At 35.6% G+C, this 18748-nt stretch overlaps 1 protein-coding gene across 1 annotated transcript in view; it reads right to left on the reverse strand.

Annotated features, from left to right (window-relative positions):
• The window catches only part of adgrv1 (adhesion G protein-coupled receptor V1), a 289090-nt gene that overhangs the window by 9905 nt on the left and 260437 nt on the right, over positions 1 to 18748 (reverse strand). The window contains 2 exon segments of the mRNA XM_056458383.1: positions 1693 to 1881; positions 13281 to 13402. Coding sequence (XP_056314358.1) covers positions 1693 to 1881; positions 13281 to 13402 — 311 coding nt within the window.

The following is an 18748-nucleotide window of genomic DNA, read 5'->3' on the forward strand; positions in this document are numbered from 1 at the left end:
CATTCTGTAGTCATTCTAAAGCCGGTTCACATATTGGACAATAACAGCAGCCCTATGCTACGGCTAGCTCTACACTATGATGACTCGAGGTTTAGGTTTATGGTGCGGCAGGAATTTGAACAGTAGACACTGGATGAGAAGCGCAGTGCCACAGCATGTCTTTAAAACTCTTAGATTTCTCTATCTTTATCCAAATTAGGAGAATTCTGCAGTACACGTACATCCACCTGTCAGTGCTTATTATTTATCTGTTTCTCGTTCACACCCATGCAGTCCCATACCATTGCTATCTAATTTGAACAGAATCGATTCAGAACTTTTGAGAATCAATTCATCATCGCTAGAGAAAGAATGGTGATGCACCGATGAATCAATTTGTTTCTCCCACCCCTGACATAAACCTAACTCGTGTGAATAAATAGTGAAGTGTAGTGTTTTTCCTGTACATTTTATTTCTAACCAGCTGCTAAAAAGACTAAAGCCTAGAAGTTTCCAGTGAGTCTGCAGACATTGATTAGTTGGTTCAGGTGTGTTTAATAAGGGTAAGAACTAAATTTTTCCAGCCAGAGGCCCTCCATGAACAGGATTGTCTACCCCTGATGTAGAGTCTTGCGAACAACTTTGCATGCTAATGCTGCAAAGATGCAGACTGAAGGAAACCGAGATATTTTCTTTCTAAATATCTCCTCTAAAAGCCTTTCATGATCCCTGCCCATCTTTCCCAGGAAGTGTACGGTCTCTTCACAGTCCTCTGTCTTCCCTTTGCACACACCCTCGTTCCCGGATCTGTGAAAAGTTTACATTGAGTGCTCAGAGGAATGTGAGCTTCCACACCAGGCCTCTTTATTACATAACACTTCTTCAGACCCATTGAACAAACACAGGTCTGAGAGTCCTCTGCCTCAGCTCCAGGACGATAAATAGGTGCTTATGCAAACATGCATGAATCCAAAGCCTAGCAATGTTAAGTCACAAATAAGTGGTATGAAATGCTGTCAGATGCAGTGGTGGAAAGAGTACTGAAAAATATTACTCAAGTAAAATTACTATAACTTGCCCAAAAATGTAGTGCAAGAAGAGTAAAAATGTATCTGTTGTAAATATTACTCAAAGTATGAGTGAAAAGTAGTCCTTTTAAAAGTACTCAAGAGTGGTAAGTAGTGAGTATTACGCTGTGAACGGCTTACATGCAGTTTGTGCATGTGTGTGAAAACGTAATATTCTGCAATTTCAGTCATCATACAGTAGGCATCCTTCATCAAAACAGTCACTTTTTGAATGATTTTGGACATCTTCTTGGACACTTTTATGCGTCCAATTGGTTTGCTGCATTTATAAAGTGCCCATGTCTTAAAATTGTTTAGGATAATGCGGTTTTATTTTCTATGTGATTTGATTGGACAGGAATCGCAGGACTGATTTTTCTAGCCAATCCCCACAGATAAGAAAAGAATTAGTGACTGAAGGTAAAAGTAGTGCAGGTTGAAGGAAAATAGTGGAGTAAAAGTACAGATACAGCACTAAAATATACTCAAGGACAATAAACGTACACATTTTTAAAACTACTTACTTAATTACAATATTTTAAGTGTTTGTAATTTGTTACTTTACACCACTGGTCAGATGCCACTGCCAAAATAAGCATAAGTATTAATAAGAAAAATGCCTCAGGAATCTTGGTAGGGGACGTACCTCTTCCATGGCACTGATGAGGTTTTGCGTAGACTTGCTGATTTCTCCTCCGCCGACAGTAGCTGCACCGGTGCTCTGGTAAATGGAGTCTGGGCTGCTGTGACCGTTCATCTCCACCGTATAGGTTGCCTTACCAGGCCAGAAGAGCTGATTATGCATGACGAAGTACACAGAAAACACATATAGACCCTGAAAGAGATAAACAAACAAACAAACAAAAATAGTTAGAAGAGTTCAACATGCTATCACATAAGAGTAATATAAATACGAAGATTTTGCATTATCCTTGTTGGTCAATTTAAAAGACTTACACATAGGTGGAGTAAGGATAAAAAATATCTGTCAATAATCTATCATAAAAGTATCTTTTTGTAACTTTTATTAGCAGATTTCTTTTCGCGCATCAATCCTGATGATAAAAGCAAAAATCATTCCTTTTAAGGGGTTTGTTCAATCCCTCAAAAATAAAATGACGTCATTGGTAGCTCATCCTCCACTTGTTCTAAACCAGTTTGAGTTTCTTACTCCTTATAAACACAAACATATTGAGGAATTTTGAAAGAACAGCCCTTGACTCGCATAGTATTTGTTGTTTCTACTATGGAACAACAAATAACAATAGCTGATATTTTCCAATATGTTTTAATTTTTAAAATCTTGTTTTATGATCAGAAGGAAAAAAAAAAAAACATAAATGTTTAGAATGTTGAGAAGAGTGACATTTTTTTCATTTATTTTTTTTTTTATTTCATTTTTGCATATAATATCTCTTAAAGGATTTTAACTCTTTAAATGATCAATTTGCAAAATTCCACTCACGCACAAGCAGTTTTTTAGTATACTTTAAGTACAAAACAAAGTCTGATATGCATAATGTACTAAGGATACCACAAAATTATTTGATGCAATGTGTATTTATATAGCACATTTATCGTGTATGGCCATACACCCAAAGCGCTCCACAATCATGAGAGGAGGGTCTCTCCATTCCACCACCAGTGTGCAGCATCCACTTGGATAGGTGGAGTGGAGAGACAGTGATAGAGCCAATTCGGTGGATGGGGTTGGTTGAGAGGCCATAATGGGTAAGGGCTGATAGAGGGAATTTGGCCAGGACACTGGGGTTACATCCCTACACTTTACAAGAAATATCATGGAATTTTTAATGACCACAGACAGTCAGGACCACATTTTAGTTTCTCATCCGAAAGATGGTGCTCACTGACAATATAGCGTCACGTTCACTAAACTAGGGTGTTAGGAACCACACAGAATGCAGGTTGAGTCCTGCCCGAGGCCTCTTCCCGGTGGGACATGCCTGGAACACCTCCCTTGGTAGGCATCCAGAAGGCATCGGAACCAGATGCCCGAGCCACCTCAGCTGATTCTCTTAATGTGGAGGAGCAGCGGCTCTACTCCGAGCTCCTCCCGGGTGACAGAGCTCCTCACCCTATCTATAATGCGCCCTGCCACCTGCAAAGGAAACTTATTTTGGCCACTTGTATCTGAGATCTTGTCCTTTCGGTCATGACCCAAAGCTCATGACCATATCCATGATCCTATATGAACCTTATCGTGGTTTGAGTGCTTGAGTGAACCTGGCCGGGCTTAGCCCGAAGGATTGACGTGGGACCATCCTGCTGCAGGCCCACCACCTGCAGGGGGAGCCGTAAGGGGCTGCTGCATTGTGAAACTTGTGGAGGTCGAAGGTTAGGACCACAACAACCCTATCGTCAGCAACAGAAAATTTCCTACTTCTCTCTCTTTTAATTTTTTCTTTGCTTTTTTATTATCATTATTTATTTGACTTAATACATCATGCTGCCAACCTCAATTTTCAGTACTGAGATGTTGATATGCTTAATTTGTAAAATGAATGCACACTATATATTGTTTATTAGGTTATAGTATAGTTATTTTTTTTATTTTTATCAATGTTGTACTGTTATATATATATATAAGTCTTTTGATAAAATGAAGCACACATGTCCATAAAGATGCATGTTTTGCTATATTATTAATATATACATAGTTAACAATATCTTCACTTAGATTATTACTTTTTTTAAATGCATTTTTTTCCTAAAGACAAATAATGTGAAAACATAAAATATATCATGCATGCATTTTAGCCCAGCTGGAACAATTTATTACTCCTTATAATGCATATAGGAAAACAATTATATTGTAATAAGAATAAGAATTGGAAAAAGAATGAGAATAAGAACGAGAAAGAGCTAATTTAATGTGTGACATTCCTATTGTGTTTGTACTGTTAAAAAAATCTCGACTGAGTCACTTATTTATACATTCCAGATGAGGTTTTGAACAGCATGACATCATTTGCCTGCCTCTGACATCAATGTCAATGAGGGTCTGGCCAACAGTAGATGACAGTGGACAGTAGCACCTAAATGAATATCACTGCGCACACTTGTGCCAAATATCTCATGAACACCACAAATGTTCTAACAAATGAGACACATGGGTGACAGACTGCAGGTGGAACAGAAGCCAGAGGGGAAAAGTGCTGAGCTTTTGAGAATACAGTACATCTGATGAAAAATAGAGAATGTTTCAGAGGAATAGAGACTGAATAGTGTAATATGAGCTCTTAAGTTTAATTAAAGATTTAAATATTGTGGAATGTAGAAGTGGTTATATAGTATATGTAATTTATAGTATTACATTACATGTAAATAAATGTTATTTACTATGATTTAATATTATTACAAATAATTAAGAGCAGCTGTCCCATTCTGATGTACATATAAGCTACACTATAAAAAATCCTGGTAATCCTTAAATTATTAAGCTGAATCAAATAAACCTTATGAGTCCACTGAACTTATATTATGGCTTATATTATGTTAAACTGACTTATAACTGCTTATAACTTATATATACATATGCTGTCATAACTAATTGTTCATATTATTTTTTACAGTGCACTTTATATACATACATATATAATGCAAGTAAAATGTCTATACTAAATGTTTTATATAACTTTGTAAAAATAAAAAGTCAAAATATGGATAAAAAATCCCATTATCATTTAGTGTAACAGATCTATCTATTTGAAAGAAGCAATATACTTATTTTGAACAGTATTATATATATATATATATATATATATATATATATATATATATATATATATATATATATATATATATATATATATATATATATATATATATATATATATATATATATATATATATATATATATATATACTATATAACTACTATATAATATTATAATATATATACAGTATATGTGTCTATATATGTGCTCGTGGGTACATAAGGCTGCACTGTGCAAAATGAACCCTACAGGGAGGTACTGCTGACTGGTTTGCTGTTGCAACATGCATATATGTACAGTATATAAATATATATAAATAATATATAAGTATGGAAGTATGGAAGTATGGAATATATATTATATATATATTCCATACTTAAACTTCTGTGACTCCGCATCAATAGCAGGAAAAGTAAGTAGAAAGAAACACGCACACACACACTCACACAAAATAGAGAGTATTGATTTTCAGGCCTCATTTACAAGCTAAAAGTCAGCAGCCTGTGCTCCACTGAGCAGCTTTATCACTGCTAGCTGAAAGACACACAAATGTCCAGAGGCCAGAGCAACATGCTCAATTACTTCTGCAAGTTACATAACTGTTCTCAGGTCAGAACAGACAGGTGTGCTTTTTACTACCTGAGATACAAGGGAAATGAGTTTGCACCTTGTAAGAAATGGTGTGGAAGAAAAAAAAAATCATAATCATACACTCACTCATTTTCCTTCGGCTTCGTCCCGTTATTCATCAGGGACCCCACAGCGGAATGAACCACCAACTTATCCAGCATATGTTTTACACAGTGGATGCCCTTCCAGTCGCGACTCAGTACTGGGAAACACCCATACATATTCATTCACACACATACACTACGGCCAATTTAGTTTATTCAATTCCCCTATAGCGCATGTCTTTGGACTGTAGGGGAAACCGGAGCACCTGGAGGAAACCCACGCCAACATGGGGAGAACAATGCAATGAGTATAAGTTATAATTGTAAATCAAAATAAGTTATTTTAATTTTGATACATTTTCACATTTATTTACTGTTGTATTGCAAAACTGAATATTCAGCAACATAACTCTTGAATTTTCAAAAATATGCAAATTGTGGACAGTTAAAAAATAGGGTTTGGGACCTTTCATATGCTGCAAAACAGTTGCAGGATGACACTGTATGTCTGTAACAAAATATAAAACATTCAAAGTATTTTAAACAGCCACTTAAGAGCTAAAATGTGCTGTCCATGTATGTGGTTCAATTTGTTGTGCTTTGATTAACAAAATTTTAGCATTGATATGAACTTTGTTGGAACAATGCAAGTTTTTATTACCTCTTTAGATCTATTTAAATAATCATTCCTGATTAAAATGATTTAAAATGCTGACCATACATTAATGAATGCTTGTGTTGCAAATTCTGCTGAATATTGAAGTATAAACGTGGTGATTGAATGAATATTCTGATTTCCTGCATTCAATTTAGTTCTGTGCACTGCTGGTGATCAACGTTTCCATGAAAAATGTAATTGATTGGATTTATTAATTGATGAACACAGAGTTATTCAATTTAAAGGCTTAACTGGGTTAGTTAGGTTACAGGGAAGCTAGGATAATAATTATATAGCCAATTAAAAAAAAGAGGGGCCTAATAATATTGAATAAACAAACAAACAAACAAACAAACAAGTAAATAAATAAATAAAACAAAATGGCTTTTATCCCAGCTAAACTAAAAGAAATAAAAAGAATTAACCCTGTTAACATCACATGGGAAATATTTGAAAAACAAATACAATTTCACTAATAAGGGCTAATCATTTTGCCTTCACCTAGCTATGCATTTACTTGCTTGTTAAATTGAATTGTATTGATTATTATTATTTTTTGCACATTTTATTATACAACCTCACATCATCAAATTGACAGAGGTTAATATGAAGCTGTTTACAGGCAGGCTTCCCAATCAAGCAGCAATTACTTAAATGACATTACTGAAGTTTAATAAATTTAAAGCATCAGCCATTGATAATATAAGAGGACAAAAGCAGAAAATAAACATGGGCAAAATAAAACAGCACCCACACTGTAAAAAAACTTAAAAAAAAATAAAATAAAATAAAATACAAAAAAAAAAATTATATATATATATATTAAGGGTGTAACGATACGCATATTTGTATTGAACCGTTCGGTACGAGACTTTCGGTTCGGTACGCATTACAAACCAAGTCTAGTTTAGACTAACATCTAAAAAGATAAAAGAGAATAAGTACAAAATATAATGTTTTCAGTGCAGCAACCCTCAACAAGGCATCCCAAATGACATGGCAGACAACATGTTGCCTTCCCCGCTATCATGTTAAACAGTAGAACATCGCTTTTGAACTCAGAATATCACTTTATTAAAGCATGCGCTCATTACCAATCTTGCTGCCTTCTGTGTCAGCCAGCGCATGCTGGCTCCACCCCCATTGCCCAGCAACCCTGGACCCCGACACAAAACAGCCAATTTTAATAACCTGTTTACATATCACCACACCCGCCCACCTCCAAACACTACTCTAGTCAGGCACGTGCTACACCAGCTCGCAAAATGGCTAGTAACGTTAATGTAATCCCAGACATCCCAAGTCTCCCTGAAGTTTAGGGAGTCTCTCGCAAATGCAAATGAGACTCCTGGATGCCCGCAAATAAATGATGATCTTCCGGAAATCGTGCGTCTCCTCCCTGGTCCTTAAATACGTCGCACACCCCTCTACACCGCATCCCTCCCAGCTCTTCAGGTACGTTGGGCACAACTCACCCTCACCTCTCAGGTACATCGCATGCACATGCCTCCACCACTCTTCAGATATGTCCCGCGCACACGCCCCCATTTTAGCGGTAATATTTGAGCATATCAACTCATTTACACTGACATCACGGAATTCCCAACAGATTCCTACAGATTCGAGCAGGACAAAACAAATCACAGAGGCGATCGGTACATTTATAGCTGTAGATGTGAGAGATCTTAATCGGTAGTGGAAATTTCAGGTTTTAAGAAAATGTTAAATGTAATAGAACCCCGTTACATTATTCCTTCATAAGTCCATTTCAGTCAGATAATTCCTGCTTTCAGATCCACTAAAATGGCAGGTGACAGTCAAATCAAGCAGATCTGTGCTGTCTGAAGAAAAGGTGGACACTCATCTTTCTGAAAATAAAAAAAATTCTTAAAAATTTATTGAAACTGAGTTCCATATTAAAACTCAATTGTTCTTTTGTTTTTATTTGTTTAACTACTACAATATTATATTTAATTTTTATAGGAAGCTTTTTGGTTTTGAGTATAAAGAAGGATTTGTTTTATTTGCTGCTAAGCAGAAACCCCAGAAGTATAGCTCTATCACAGTTTAAAGTAAAAAAAACACACAAAAAAAAACAAGATCATACTTAAATGATGTTGGTTTTAATACATAAAAAAATTTAAATCAGAGAAATCCTCTGGCTTTTTTCTTTTTTTGCTGTATCGAAAACATACCGAACCGTGACACCACTGTGTCGTGTTGAACCGAACCGTGATTTTTGTGAACTGTTACACCCGGTACACATATGATCAATTAGTCCTGACAGCATATGTTTTTAGGTCATTGTCACTTATTAAACTAAGTTATCATGTTCTAACTTGATTTTATAAGTTATGCAACCTGTTTTAAGTCAGTTTAACAAAAGTTCAATGGACTCACAAAGTTAACTTGATTCTGCCTAAAAATTTAAAACAAGCAAGTCTTTTTTTTTTTTTACAGTGCATGAAAATAGATGCTTACAGTCTGATTATTAAGAAACAGACTAAAATGTTTGCAGGAAAGCAGTGCATGAATACTGAACGCTGTAAAATATTACACATATTATAAACGCTTGCTAAAGAATTCCTATGAGAATGGTCATGTTGTATTAACCATAAACCAGCACTGATCTCTGTCAGCCCTCCCACAAGTTTGTGAATATTTTCTAGAAAAGGAAGTCAAGTTTTGTTGAGTGCACTGTCTGCATTTCTATGTGGGCATGTAGAGTTAAGGAGTCAAAACAAAATGTTGGCACTATTCATGCTCTTTCTAGGTGAAGGGCATCATGTCCAGCCCAATCATGTTTTGGCTGTGTGAGAAAAAAAAAAAAAAACAGCTTCTCTGAACTGCGATTAGTCATCCTGTAATGTAGGACAAGCAGCACTGAAGCAGATCAAATATGTTGATTTTTGCTGTTTACACTAGCGGTGAAGGAATATTACAGACAGAAAACACTGATATGGGTGTTTTTATCATTTCTGCTGTCATTTCTGAGAGTTTTACTTAGGGTTTACTGAGAGTTACTTGTTATTTACGATTGTGCAAGTAAAAAATCACAAACTGTCATCTGAACAACAAGTTATGTCAATTTGAGTGTTGCAAACTCAGTGGCAACATGCTTTATAGGGATACTTCACCCAAAACATTAAAAGATGTCTTCAAACATGTGCTAACTTTGCAAAGGACAAATCGGGTAGAGCACATCCAGAACATATCTAGAGGTTTTAATTGTACTATGTAAACACGGAATTGACACCATACTTCATCAACGAGAAAAGTACTTCATTTCACAAGAAAAAAAGAACATTAACGCAAATTGAGACATTTACGCACATTTACTTCCATAGTATATATATATATATATATATATATATATATATATATATATATATATTATTATTTTTTATTTATTTTTTTTTTTTTTTTATGGAAGTCAGTCTTTTTTTCAAGTCAGTCAATTTTTACTTCGGCCCACTTCTTTCTCTGATAAATTTTTGAAGTTTGACATTTTCTCTAAAATGTTTGTATGAAATGCTCATATATAGATATATACACCGAACCGTAACACCACTGTGTCGTATCGAACCGAACCGTGATTTTTGTGAACCGTTACACCCCTAATATATATATATGTATATAGTTATTAAAATTATTATGTTTAGAAATGTGTTGAAAAAATCTTCTCTCCCTTAAACAAAAATTGGGGAAAAAATAAACAGGGGGGCTAATAATTCTGACTTCAACTGTATATATACATTTGATGTGCCTTCAATTATTTTCTATTATCAGCATTTTATAAAAAATTATATAATTTTATTTAAACTGAACATATATATATATATATATATATATATATATATATATATATATATATATATATATATATATATATATATATATATATATTCTTTTTAAAAATATTTCCTAAATTATGTTTAACAGAAAAAGGACATTTTCACAGTATGTCTTTTTTTCCTCAGAAGTAAGTCTTATTTGTTTTATTCCGGCTAAAATAAAAGCAGTTTTAAACACCATTTTAAGGACAAAATTATTAGCCACTTTAAGCAAATTTTTTTTTTCAATAGTCCACAGACCAAACCATCGTTATACAATAATGCCTTGCCTAATTACCCTAACCTGCCTAGTTAAGATAATTAAATTAACCTAGTTAAGCCTTTAAATCTCACTTTAAGCTGTATAGAAGTGTCTTGAAAAATATTTAGTCAAATATTATTTAATGTCATCATGGCAAATATAAAAGAAATCAGTGATTAGAAATGAGTTATTAAAACTATTATGCGTAGAAATGTGTTGAAAAAAATCTCTCTGTTAAACAGAAATTGGGGAAAAAAATAAACAGGGGATCTAATAATTTTTTACCTCAACTGTATATATATATATATATATATATATATATATATATATTCCCCCATCTACGGTACATGTCAATTGGGGAAGCTAAATTGTCCGTAGTGTATGTGTGTGAATAAGTGTGTATGGATGTTTCCAGTGATGGGTTGCAGCTGGAAGGGCATCCGCTATGTAAAACATATGCTGGATAAGTTGGTGGTTCATTCCGCTGAGTCAACCCCAGATTAATAAAGGGACTAAGCCAAAAAGAAAATGAATGAATGTATATATATATATATACATGGCTGAAAATGAATCTGTTTGTGATTGTAAAATTCTGCCTACTCAATGTCATTATGATAGTTATGCAATAGATTAAATCATTTAAATCTGAGCATGGCGTTCTTCTTCTTTTTATTCTTTATTACACAGTCCAGATGGTACACAGTTAATAGGACATCTGGTCAAGTGTTCTCTCGTTCCAACACTGCACTAATAACCACAGTCAACACTCATCTGGAGACCACAAGTCAAAAGATAAACAAACTCCCATCATCATGTGCTTTGAACATAGTCCACTTGCTCTTAAAGAGTCTGGCCAGTATCTTTAAGATGTTATGCAAGAAAGGCAAAGTAATCAATAGGCTGTAAAACAGCAGTATCTCTCTATGTTATCTAAAGCAGCCAGAGACTACAGGACATCAGCAGACTGCGCAGTGATAGTGAGGTGATAGTGAGAGTAATACAGCTCTATTCAAAGATAAGATGGCTGTTGCAGGACTAAATGCGAAGAGCATACAGGTCCCTTAAACATGGAGATTAACTGTTTCAATCTATCTTCAGGATTAGCATTTATCTGACACACTTAAGCTGTGAACTATTAAGTCTCAGCTTGTTGTGATTATAGGGGTCAGAACTGACCACAGGTCACAACTTTATCACTTTCGCACTAAGTTCAATGACAAGACACTTCAGAGATAAGATTAGATGGTACACTCAGATTATTTAACATCAGTTTCAACTTGCTCTGTTTTGTGGTTCATCAATATCCACATAACTAAGGCCCTGTTTACGTGAATACATTTACGTATACGCTTCGTTTACGGTTACGCCACACTACCCCGGAGTTATTAAGTGCCGAAAACAGAGCATTTTGAAAAAGCTGAAGTTTTTAAACACGTGTCAGTGTGGATGGGGGAAAATTGAGACATCTGAAAACGGAGGCATGGCTGCCGACATTCGGCATCTGATTGGGGCTTTTTCTCAATATCAAGTAGCCTACACAAAGTTCAGATTTGCATCCTTTCCTTGTAAGTTCAGACTTCACAAGTTTATAACGAATTCCTGAGGACACATCGGGTAAATCTTCAAATGTAACAGCAGTGTACTTTTATAATGTCATTCATTAATGGCTACGTTTCACTATACTAACAATAAAATTAAAACATGACATGTCTCTTTTCAATTTTATATTGACAACTTAAACATAACAGACACCAAAAAATGTTAAGGCATCATGTACATATTTATATGACCGTCATCTTCTCTGTATGCAAATTTATAACAAAACAGAGGCCAAAAAAAACTGCCTCCTTTCATTTTCATTGAAAAGTATGAAACATTAGGCTCTCTGTGTGGTTTTGGCTATATATGCTTAATATCAGGCTATATGCACACAATAAAGGCTATCAAAGGAAATGCATGGTGAATTACAAAATAGCCATCTCTTTTGCTGAATATAATAATCAGTAAGCTATCACTTAAATAATCAAAAATAATTGTAAAAGTATAAAGTACAATAAGTTTATACAATATAGGAAATAAAGGCAAGCGATCAGTGAAACTTGCGAAATCAGTGTATGTGGTTACACAAAAATATACACAAATTAATAAGTATTTTAACTTATCTTTGTGCTTGACACATTACCTGTGAACAAGTAGGCTAATAGATTCAAAAGACCGACTCCTTAGATATAGGTCTACGCAAGATGAATTATAGATTGCATTTAACAACTACAGAAAGATGAGTTCCAGCAGCAATGTAGAGATGGACTGACAGATATTCGGCTGCTCTCAGCCGGGCAGGTGTGCTCAGAGCTCCTGCTGACTGCCTGGAGCTCAGACACGAGGATACACTGAAGCAGCTTTCAGCGGATGCCCGAGTGTGTGTATGGTCACATGATATGCATTTCCAGCGGTGTAGAGTGGAGAGAGAGTTTTTTCAGAAATGCGAGGTGAAACGCCAGTGTGGATTGTTTTCGGTCGAAAACGTCGATTTACAACGAAAACGGATTAGTGTAAACGAGACCTAATTAATTATTAACTAGTTAACTAACTAACATACTAAATCAGTAATTTCAAAATTTATTGTGTTATAAAAGTTTTTTTTTGCTGTATCCCAAAACCTTGATATTTAATCTGGTATTTACTGCAATAGACAGAAATTTTATATTTTTTTATAAGTTTGAGGCTCCTTTTCTTGGAAATAGATAATTCAACTCTAGCCAAGGTTTCACAGAATGGGTCACATATACGCAGTATATATTAAGCTCTTCATTTTCAAATTCATGTTTGTTTATTAATTCTTTTCTATTTTTGTTAGCCTAAAATATCCAAAATACAAAACGATTCTCTTTTTTTCTAATGTTGGGTCATTTTAGAAAAAAAAAAATTAAAAAAACAAAACATTGATTAGGTTTTTTCTGCTGATAAAATAGTGCCAGGGTCATTTTTGACCGGCAAGTCATAAGGAGGGTGAAATAAAGCAAGAGTTATTATATGTGTTATATCTATCTGGGTGTTCTTGTGTTCTTACCAGAAAGATGTTGAAGATAACAAGGAGAATCAGCATCCATATATATCTGTAGGCCATGTGCAATCCTGCCCAAACGCACACCAGAGTCACCAGAGCAAACAGATACAGCATCATGGGCACCTCTGCAACAACAAACAACAAGAAATCGAGTTAAACCTCAATTGGGTTTGCATGATCAAATAAGCTCATTTAGATGGAGAGAGAAAGAGAATATATGATTTCTAAGGTGCAAGATGGCAACATTTGAAGATAATATATCTGTAGAAAACTCACAAAAGCTTTGCTCATCAATTTTCAGATGCATGCATGCTGACTGTGCTTTTTTTTTAACGTCTGCTGCATGCACTGATGCCAGCAGCCACGGGTGCTGTTTTCAGTTACAGAGTGGGCTGGCCAAGCATGCATCAGATTTTCCATAGTTCAGACTAGCTTTTCACATGCAGCTAGAACCCTTTGAACAGATTTCGCTTTGGCATAAGAGCCATGTGGGCACATTTATTGACCTGGGGCTGGAGTCCAAGATGGCTGCCAGCGAAACAAACAAACAAACAAACCCGATAAACAACAAAAGAGAGAATGAAGTGAGTTGTCTGATTAAGCGGGTCACAGTCCAGAGATTGTTCCGAGGTGAATGAGGGCAGCCATGGGCGCAAAAATACTTGGCCTAAGAGTGTTCTTCATGTGGGCAAACAATGCGTCTTGGTGCCAAGAGTCACTCAAGCTTTAACCAGGCTGAGTGATTTATTTTAACAACGGTTAAAAGATTAATTACTTAAACATTTAATCAGCTTCAGGAGGTGGGAGGAAAAATATGTGGTGCAAACACTCTGAGGTTCATTTTCGCATCAATATAATGTAATGATTTACTCATGATATAACAAGATCATGAACATAAGCACTACAGCACAGTGTTTTGTTATTGTGTATGTGAACGCTAGACACATAGTACTCACAGAATACATATCAAGAACTCAAATATATGGATGATGATTTGGGCCAATAGCTATGTTTACATGGACAATTTGCTATGTTTACATGGACACCATGATCTAACTGCACGACACCATCCTGCAATATGCAGTACACATAGAATCTTTTCTACATTGAAAGGAGTTTTTGTAGTAACCATCCATGATTATGATGTGCAAAGTTTCTATTTAAGAAACAGTTTCTAATTCTGCGAAGATGCAGCTGATCAACAACATAAACTACTATAACAATCATCAGACCTCTGATGCTGATTGTGTGCTTTATTCAACATTATTACATGGCTGTTTGGAATACTTGATTCTGATTGGTAGGCTGTAACATTCCAAACTATGTTATTCCAAGATAACAACCATTGTAAAACACAGGCTCATCCAGGAATCATCTTGACCATCAGTATCTCCTTGTGTAAAGTGGCAGCGCACAGTTCACTTCAGATTTTAAAAATAAAATGCATTAAAAAAAGACATAAAAACCATTATAAGCAGGTGTAAACCAACAAAATCAGAAGTCAGCATGTACTTTAATACTGTTAAAAAGGTTTAACATTTATAAAGGTTGGGCTGGGAGATAAAACCAGTATCGGTATTTATTGACCGAACATCATTGTTAATAATTATAAAAAAAGACTTTGGAATGAATTTTTTTGGTGTGAAGGCTATAGTTTTATTAAGTGCTTTTTACTTTTCTCCATAAACTTGCATCGGAGTTGCAGCAATAGTTTGTCCGTTTGTCATCCTCTGAGAAATTGGTTAATGGACGCCTAGATATGGGAGATGCCATAGAAAATGATGAAGAAAACCAAGCACTTGCGCTTGTCACTTCAGGTCAGAATAACAATACACGCGTAAATGAGTGCCGTATAGCAGCAGTCAAGAGATTGTAAATAAAAAGGATGTCGCCAGAGTAGCTTTTTGGTTTCTTTTCTTGTGCATCCCAGCCACTAGCACCCGATCTAAAAGATTTTTTAGCATAGGGGGTTATATAGTCATTCAACTTCACAATTTGTATTGTGGCAACACATATTTGAATAATGATGGCTTGTTTCTTTACTTGAAAGCTCAGATTTGATTATCATAATTTGTTTTGTTTCCAGAGTTTGAGGTTTACTGTATCATTAATATTCACACCTTATAGATGTTGATCTACCTTTATTATTGCACACACTTTGTACCATTTTATTTATCAAGTTTAAGAGTCTTACTAATGTTGGTAAATTAAAATAAATTAGTTAAATAAAAAAATCCTAATACTCCTAAATGTATTGTTAAAAGATAATCAATAATTATCGATATTGAATGATATGAAACATGACATCGAGATTGTTTTTGCAGTATCGCCCAGCCCTAGGTAAAACATGGACTAACCCAAAAAAAGCTGGGTAAAAAAAAAACAAAAAAAAAAAACATTTAAAGACTAAATAGACAAACAAATAATATTAAAGTCAGCTGCTGAGACTTTTATTTCAGTATGTTGATGTATTATCAACTGAAACAGAACACCGAGTAGGGTGTAGGGCTTTCTTTTTACACGTCATTCACATTCATAGTAGCAAACTATTGAACAAAATTACAAATAATGTGGCTAAAGCCATCAAAGTGACATCAACAGAGATGAACTGCCACTCCAAAAGCAGTAGCAAATGGTCAGACTTTGATTTTTTTTTTTTCAGTAAATTACCTTACACATCATTTTCACCTAAAAATAACTATGTGCGCTAGTAAAATAAACATTGCAAACTTACTTTTTACACACACTTTTTAAAATAAAATTCAAACTTCTTTTAGGTTACCTAATAATGCTTTTTTTTGGCTACACTAACACCTTTCGCCTGGCTACACTAACACCTTTCGCCCACCGGCGGTGTGTTTTTGATGTCTATGTTGGACACTGCCAGGCAAGGCTGTGACTGATAATTAGTGAGAGGGGAGGCAGTGTGTGATATTGTATCTTTCAGCAGGCTTTATTTGCATCCACTCACCTCCCCGACCTCCCGAGAACCCTGTTTTTAATTCCTCCATTTAATGAGGGAACAAACAAGTACGGCTCCAGAATGGAGAAAAGGCTGAGTCATCCATCATGCTCTCCTTTCATTACGTAAACACAGACTTGAGCTTGAGCACTCCAAACAATGGATGAAGACCTGCATTTCAGCTATCATTTGATTTCCAACTCAAACATCAACGCACTCATGAGGAAATTCACTGAACAAACAGAATATTAGAATATTACCATATTTACTTTGATGGCTGTAATTGATTGAACAATTGCAGGCTATCACATTAGCTGTATTTGTTGATTGAGGCACATTGGATTCAACAGCAGATGTGCAGGACACATGTTTAGGGGACAGGAATATTCATCAATTTAACCTTCACAACACAGTTACTACGTCCCTGATGAAGGAAAACAATCCCGCACACATCTGCAGCCTTGTTTACGTTGTCTAATCAAATTAAACAAGGCGAACACATCGCAAGTTCATGAGAGATTTCAAATAATCCTCAAGTTCTCTAAGCACCATTGTTGAAACGCATGCATGCACGACAGAAAAACAGCAAATGAGATTATAATTGGCTTTCATTAGACTGAACAAGGGTGAAGAGCATAAGTCTAATCCAATATCGGGCTTTCTTTAGGGACAAGATTTTCTGTTTGAGAACGTGGCATTCACTGTCAGCGACGTCCCAGTGTGCTTTACCAGCAGAACTAATGCACAAGCAATAACATCTGTTCTGCTTTGATGTTGATATGACTCTGATGACACCGTGAGTGCTAAGAGACAAGCGGAGTCATAGGCCATGCGTGACTGACACGTCTCTGCGGCGAGCCAAGAAAGACAGCAGAAGCAGGCAAACATTATGAAAGAGCTGGCAGTGAAAAGTAGGCCACACATTCCTGATCTGATAGACAACACATGGCACAGGGCCAAAGTTTAACACCAGGTTAAGACTAAAATGCATCGGTCGCTCCGTTCACCTTTTGGGGTTCGGGTTGCTGTTTACTTTCACTGATGTTGTTGTCATAGGAACGTTGGTAACACTTTTCAGTGGTGATGTTCAGGTGGGTGTAAATGGTGCCAATTCAGCTGGTCTGAAGAGTATATGTCCATGTCACTACGAGTAAGATTATTTGAACATGTTACGGACGCAGTGATATATGTGATATTTTATGACCTGGCGAAATCCAAAGCAATCTTATGAAATTCTGCACTAGAAGGGGAAGACATTACTTTCTCTCTTTTCTAGAGAAGGTTTCTAGAGAAAGTAAGATAATGTCATGTTTTCAGACAGAAATCCAAAGTGTAGTAGTCCTAAGATGAGTGAAATTAAATGGAAACTGAATCATAGGCAATGCAAAAGTTTGGACACCCTCTCTTTTGTGTGGATTTCAAAACCTGTAGTCACTTAATGTTGATTGATTACAACACAAAATTTATTTAAGTGACACAGTCAACCTTAACAATCCTAACACAGGTGCAATGGATATTTAAGAGTTACGACAGGGTTGGATTTTTCAGCAGGATAATGACCCAAAGAACAGTTCCAGATCTACCAAGGAATTCATCCTCAGACATCTAGCATGATCTTGAATGGCCATCCCAGTCCCCAGAATTGAACATCATTGAAAATCTATGGATTGATTTGAAAAGGGCCGTTTATGCTCGGTACTCATCAAACCTGACTGAACTGCAGAAGTTTTGCAAGGAAAAATGGCCCAAAATGCCTTTAGCAAGAGTTCAGGGACTTATCCTTGACTGTAAGATAAGTCTACAGGTTGTTATTTCAGCAAAAGGTGGCTGTACAAAAGATTGATGTCATTATTCTGTTGGGGTGCCCAAATTTTTGCAGTTGTCTGTTTTTGTTATGACTTAAATTGCATTGCATCTGTTGATTAAATAAATGTTATGTCAGTAACTGACATGTTGCTTTTGCCCTAGGGTATAAAATATACTCAAATGAAATTGTGGATTTTAAAGGCCAGCAGGCTAAGGTTTGCATTTATAAAAATGATCAGGGGTGGCCAAACTTTTGCATGATACTGTATAAAGTTACTATTTTGCTTTTTTTTTCTTTTGTCTTGTTTTCTATGTGCTATGGATTTAATGTTTTTGTTACATTTACAACTTTCAAGATGGCAGGAATTTGAACATGTGCTCTTAATTAAAATTAAGTAAAAAAAAAAATGATTGGGAACTTGTAAGCTGCTCGGCTCATAGGTTTCTCTCACACTGTATGAGTCACGAACATATAAAAATAAATGATTTCCACTCAATCACTACTGGCAGCAAACAAAAACATAAACACACACACACACACACACACACACACACACACACACACACACACACACACACACGCACGCACGCACACATACACACACACGAGCATGTATAGCAGCAAAAATCGCACTGTGTATGCCCGCAATTACAGTGTCACAGTATGTAGATTGAACAGTAAAACTGTAAGATGAAGATATGA

This window comes from Danio aesculapii, chromosome 5 (genome assembly GCF_903798145.1).
Source record: "Danio aesculapii chromosome 5, fDanAes4.1, whole genome shotgun sequence".
NCBI classification, from domain to species: domain Eukaryota; kingdom Metazoa; phylum Chordata; class Actinopteri; order Cypriniformes; family Danionidae; genus Danio; species Danio aesculapii.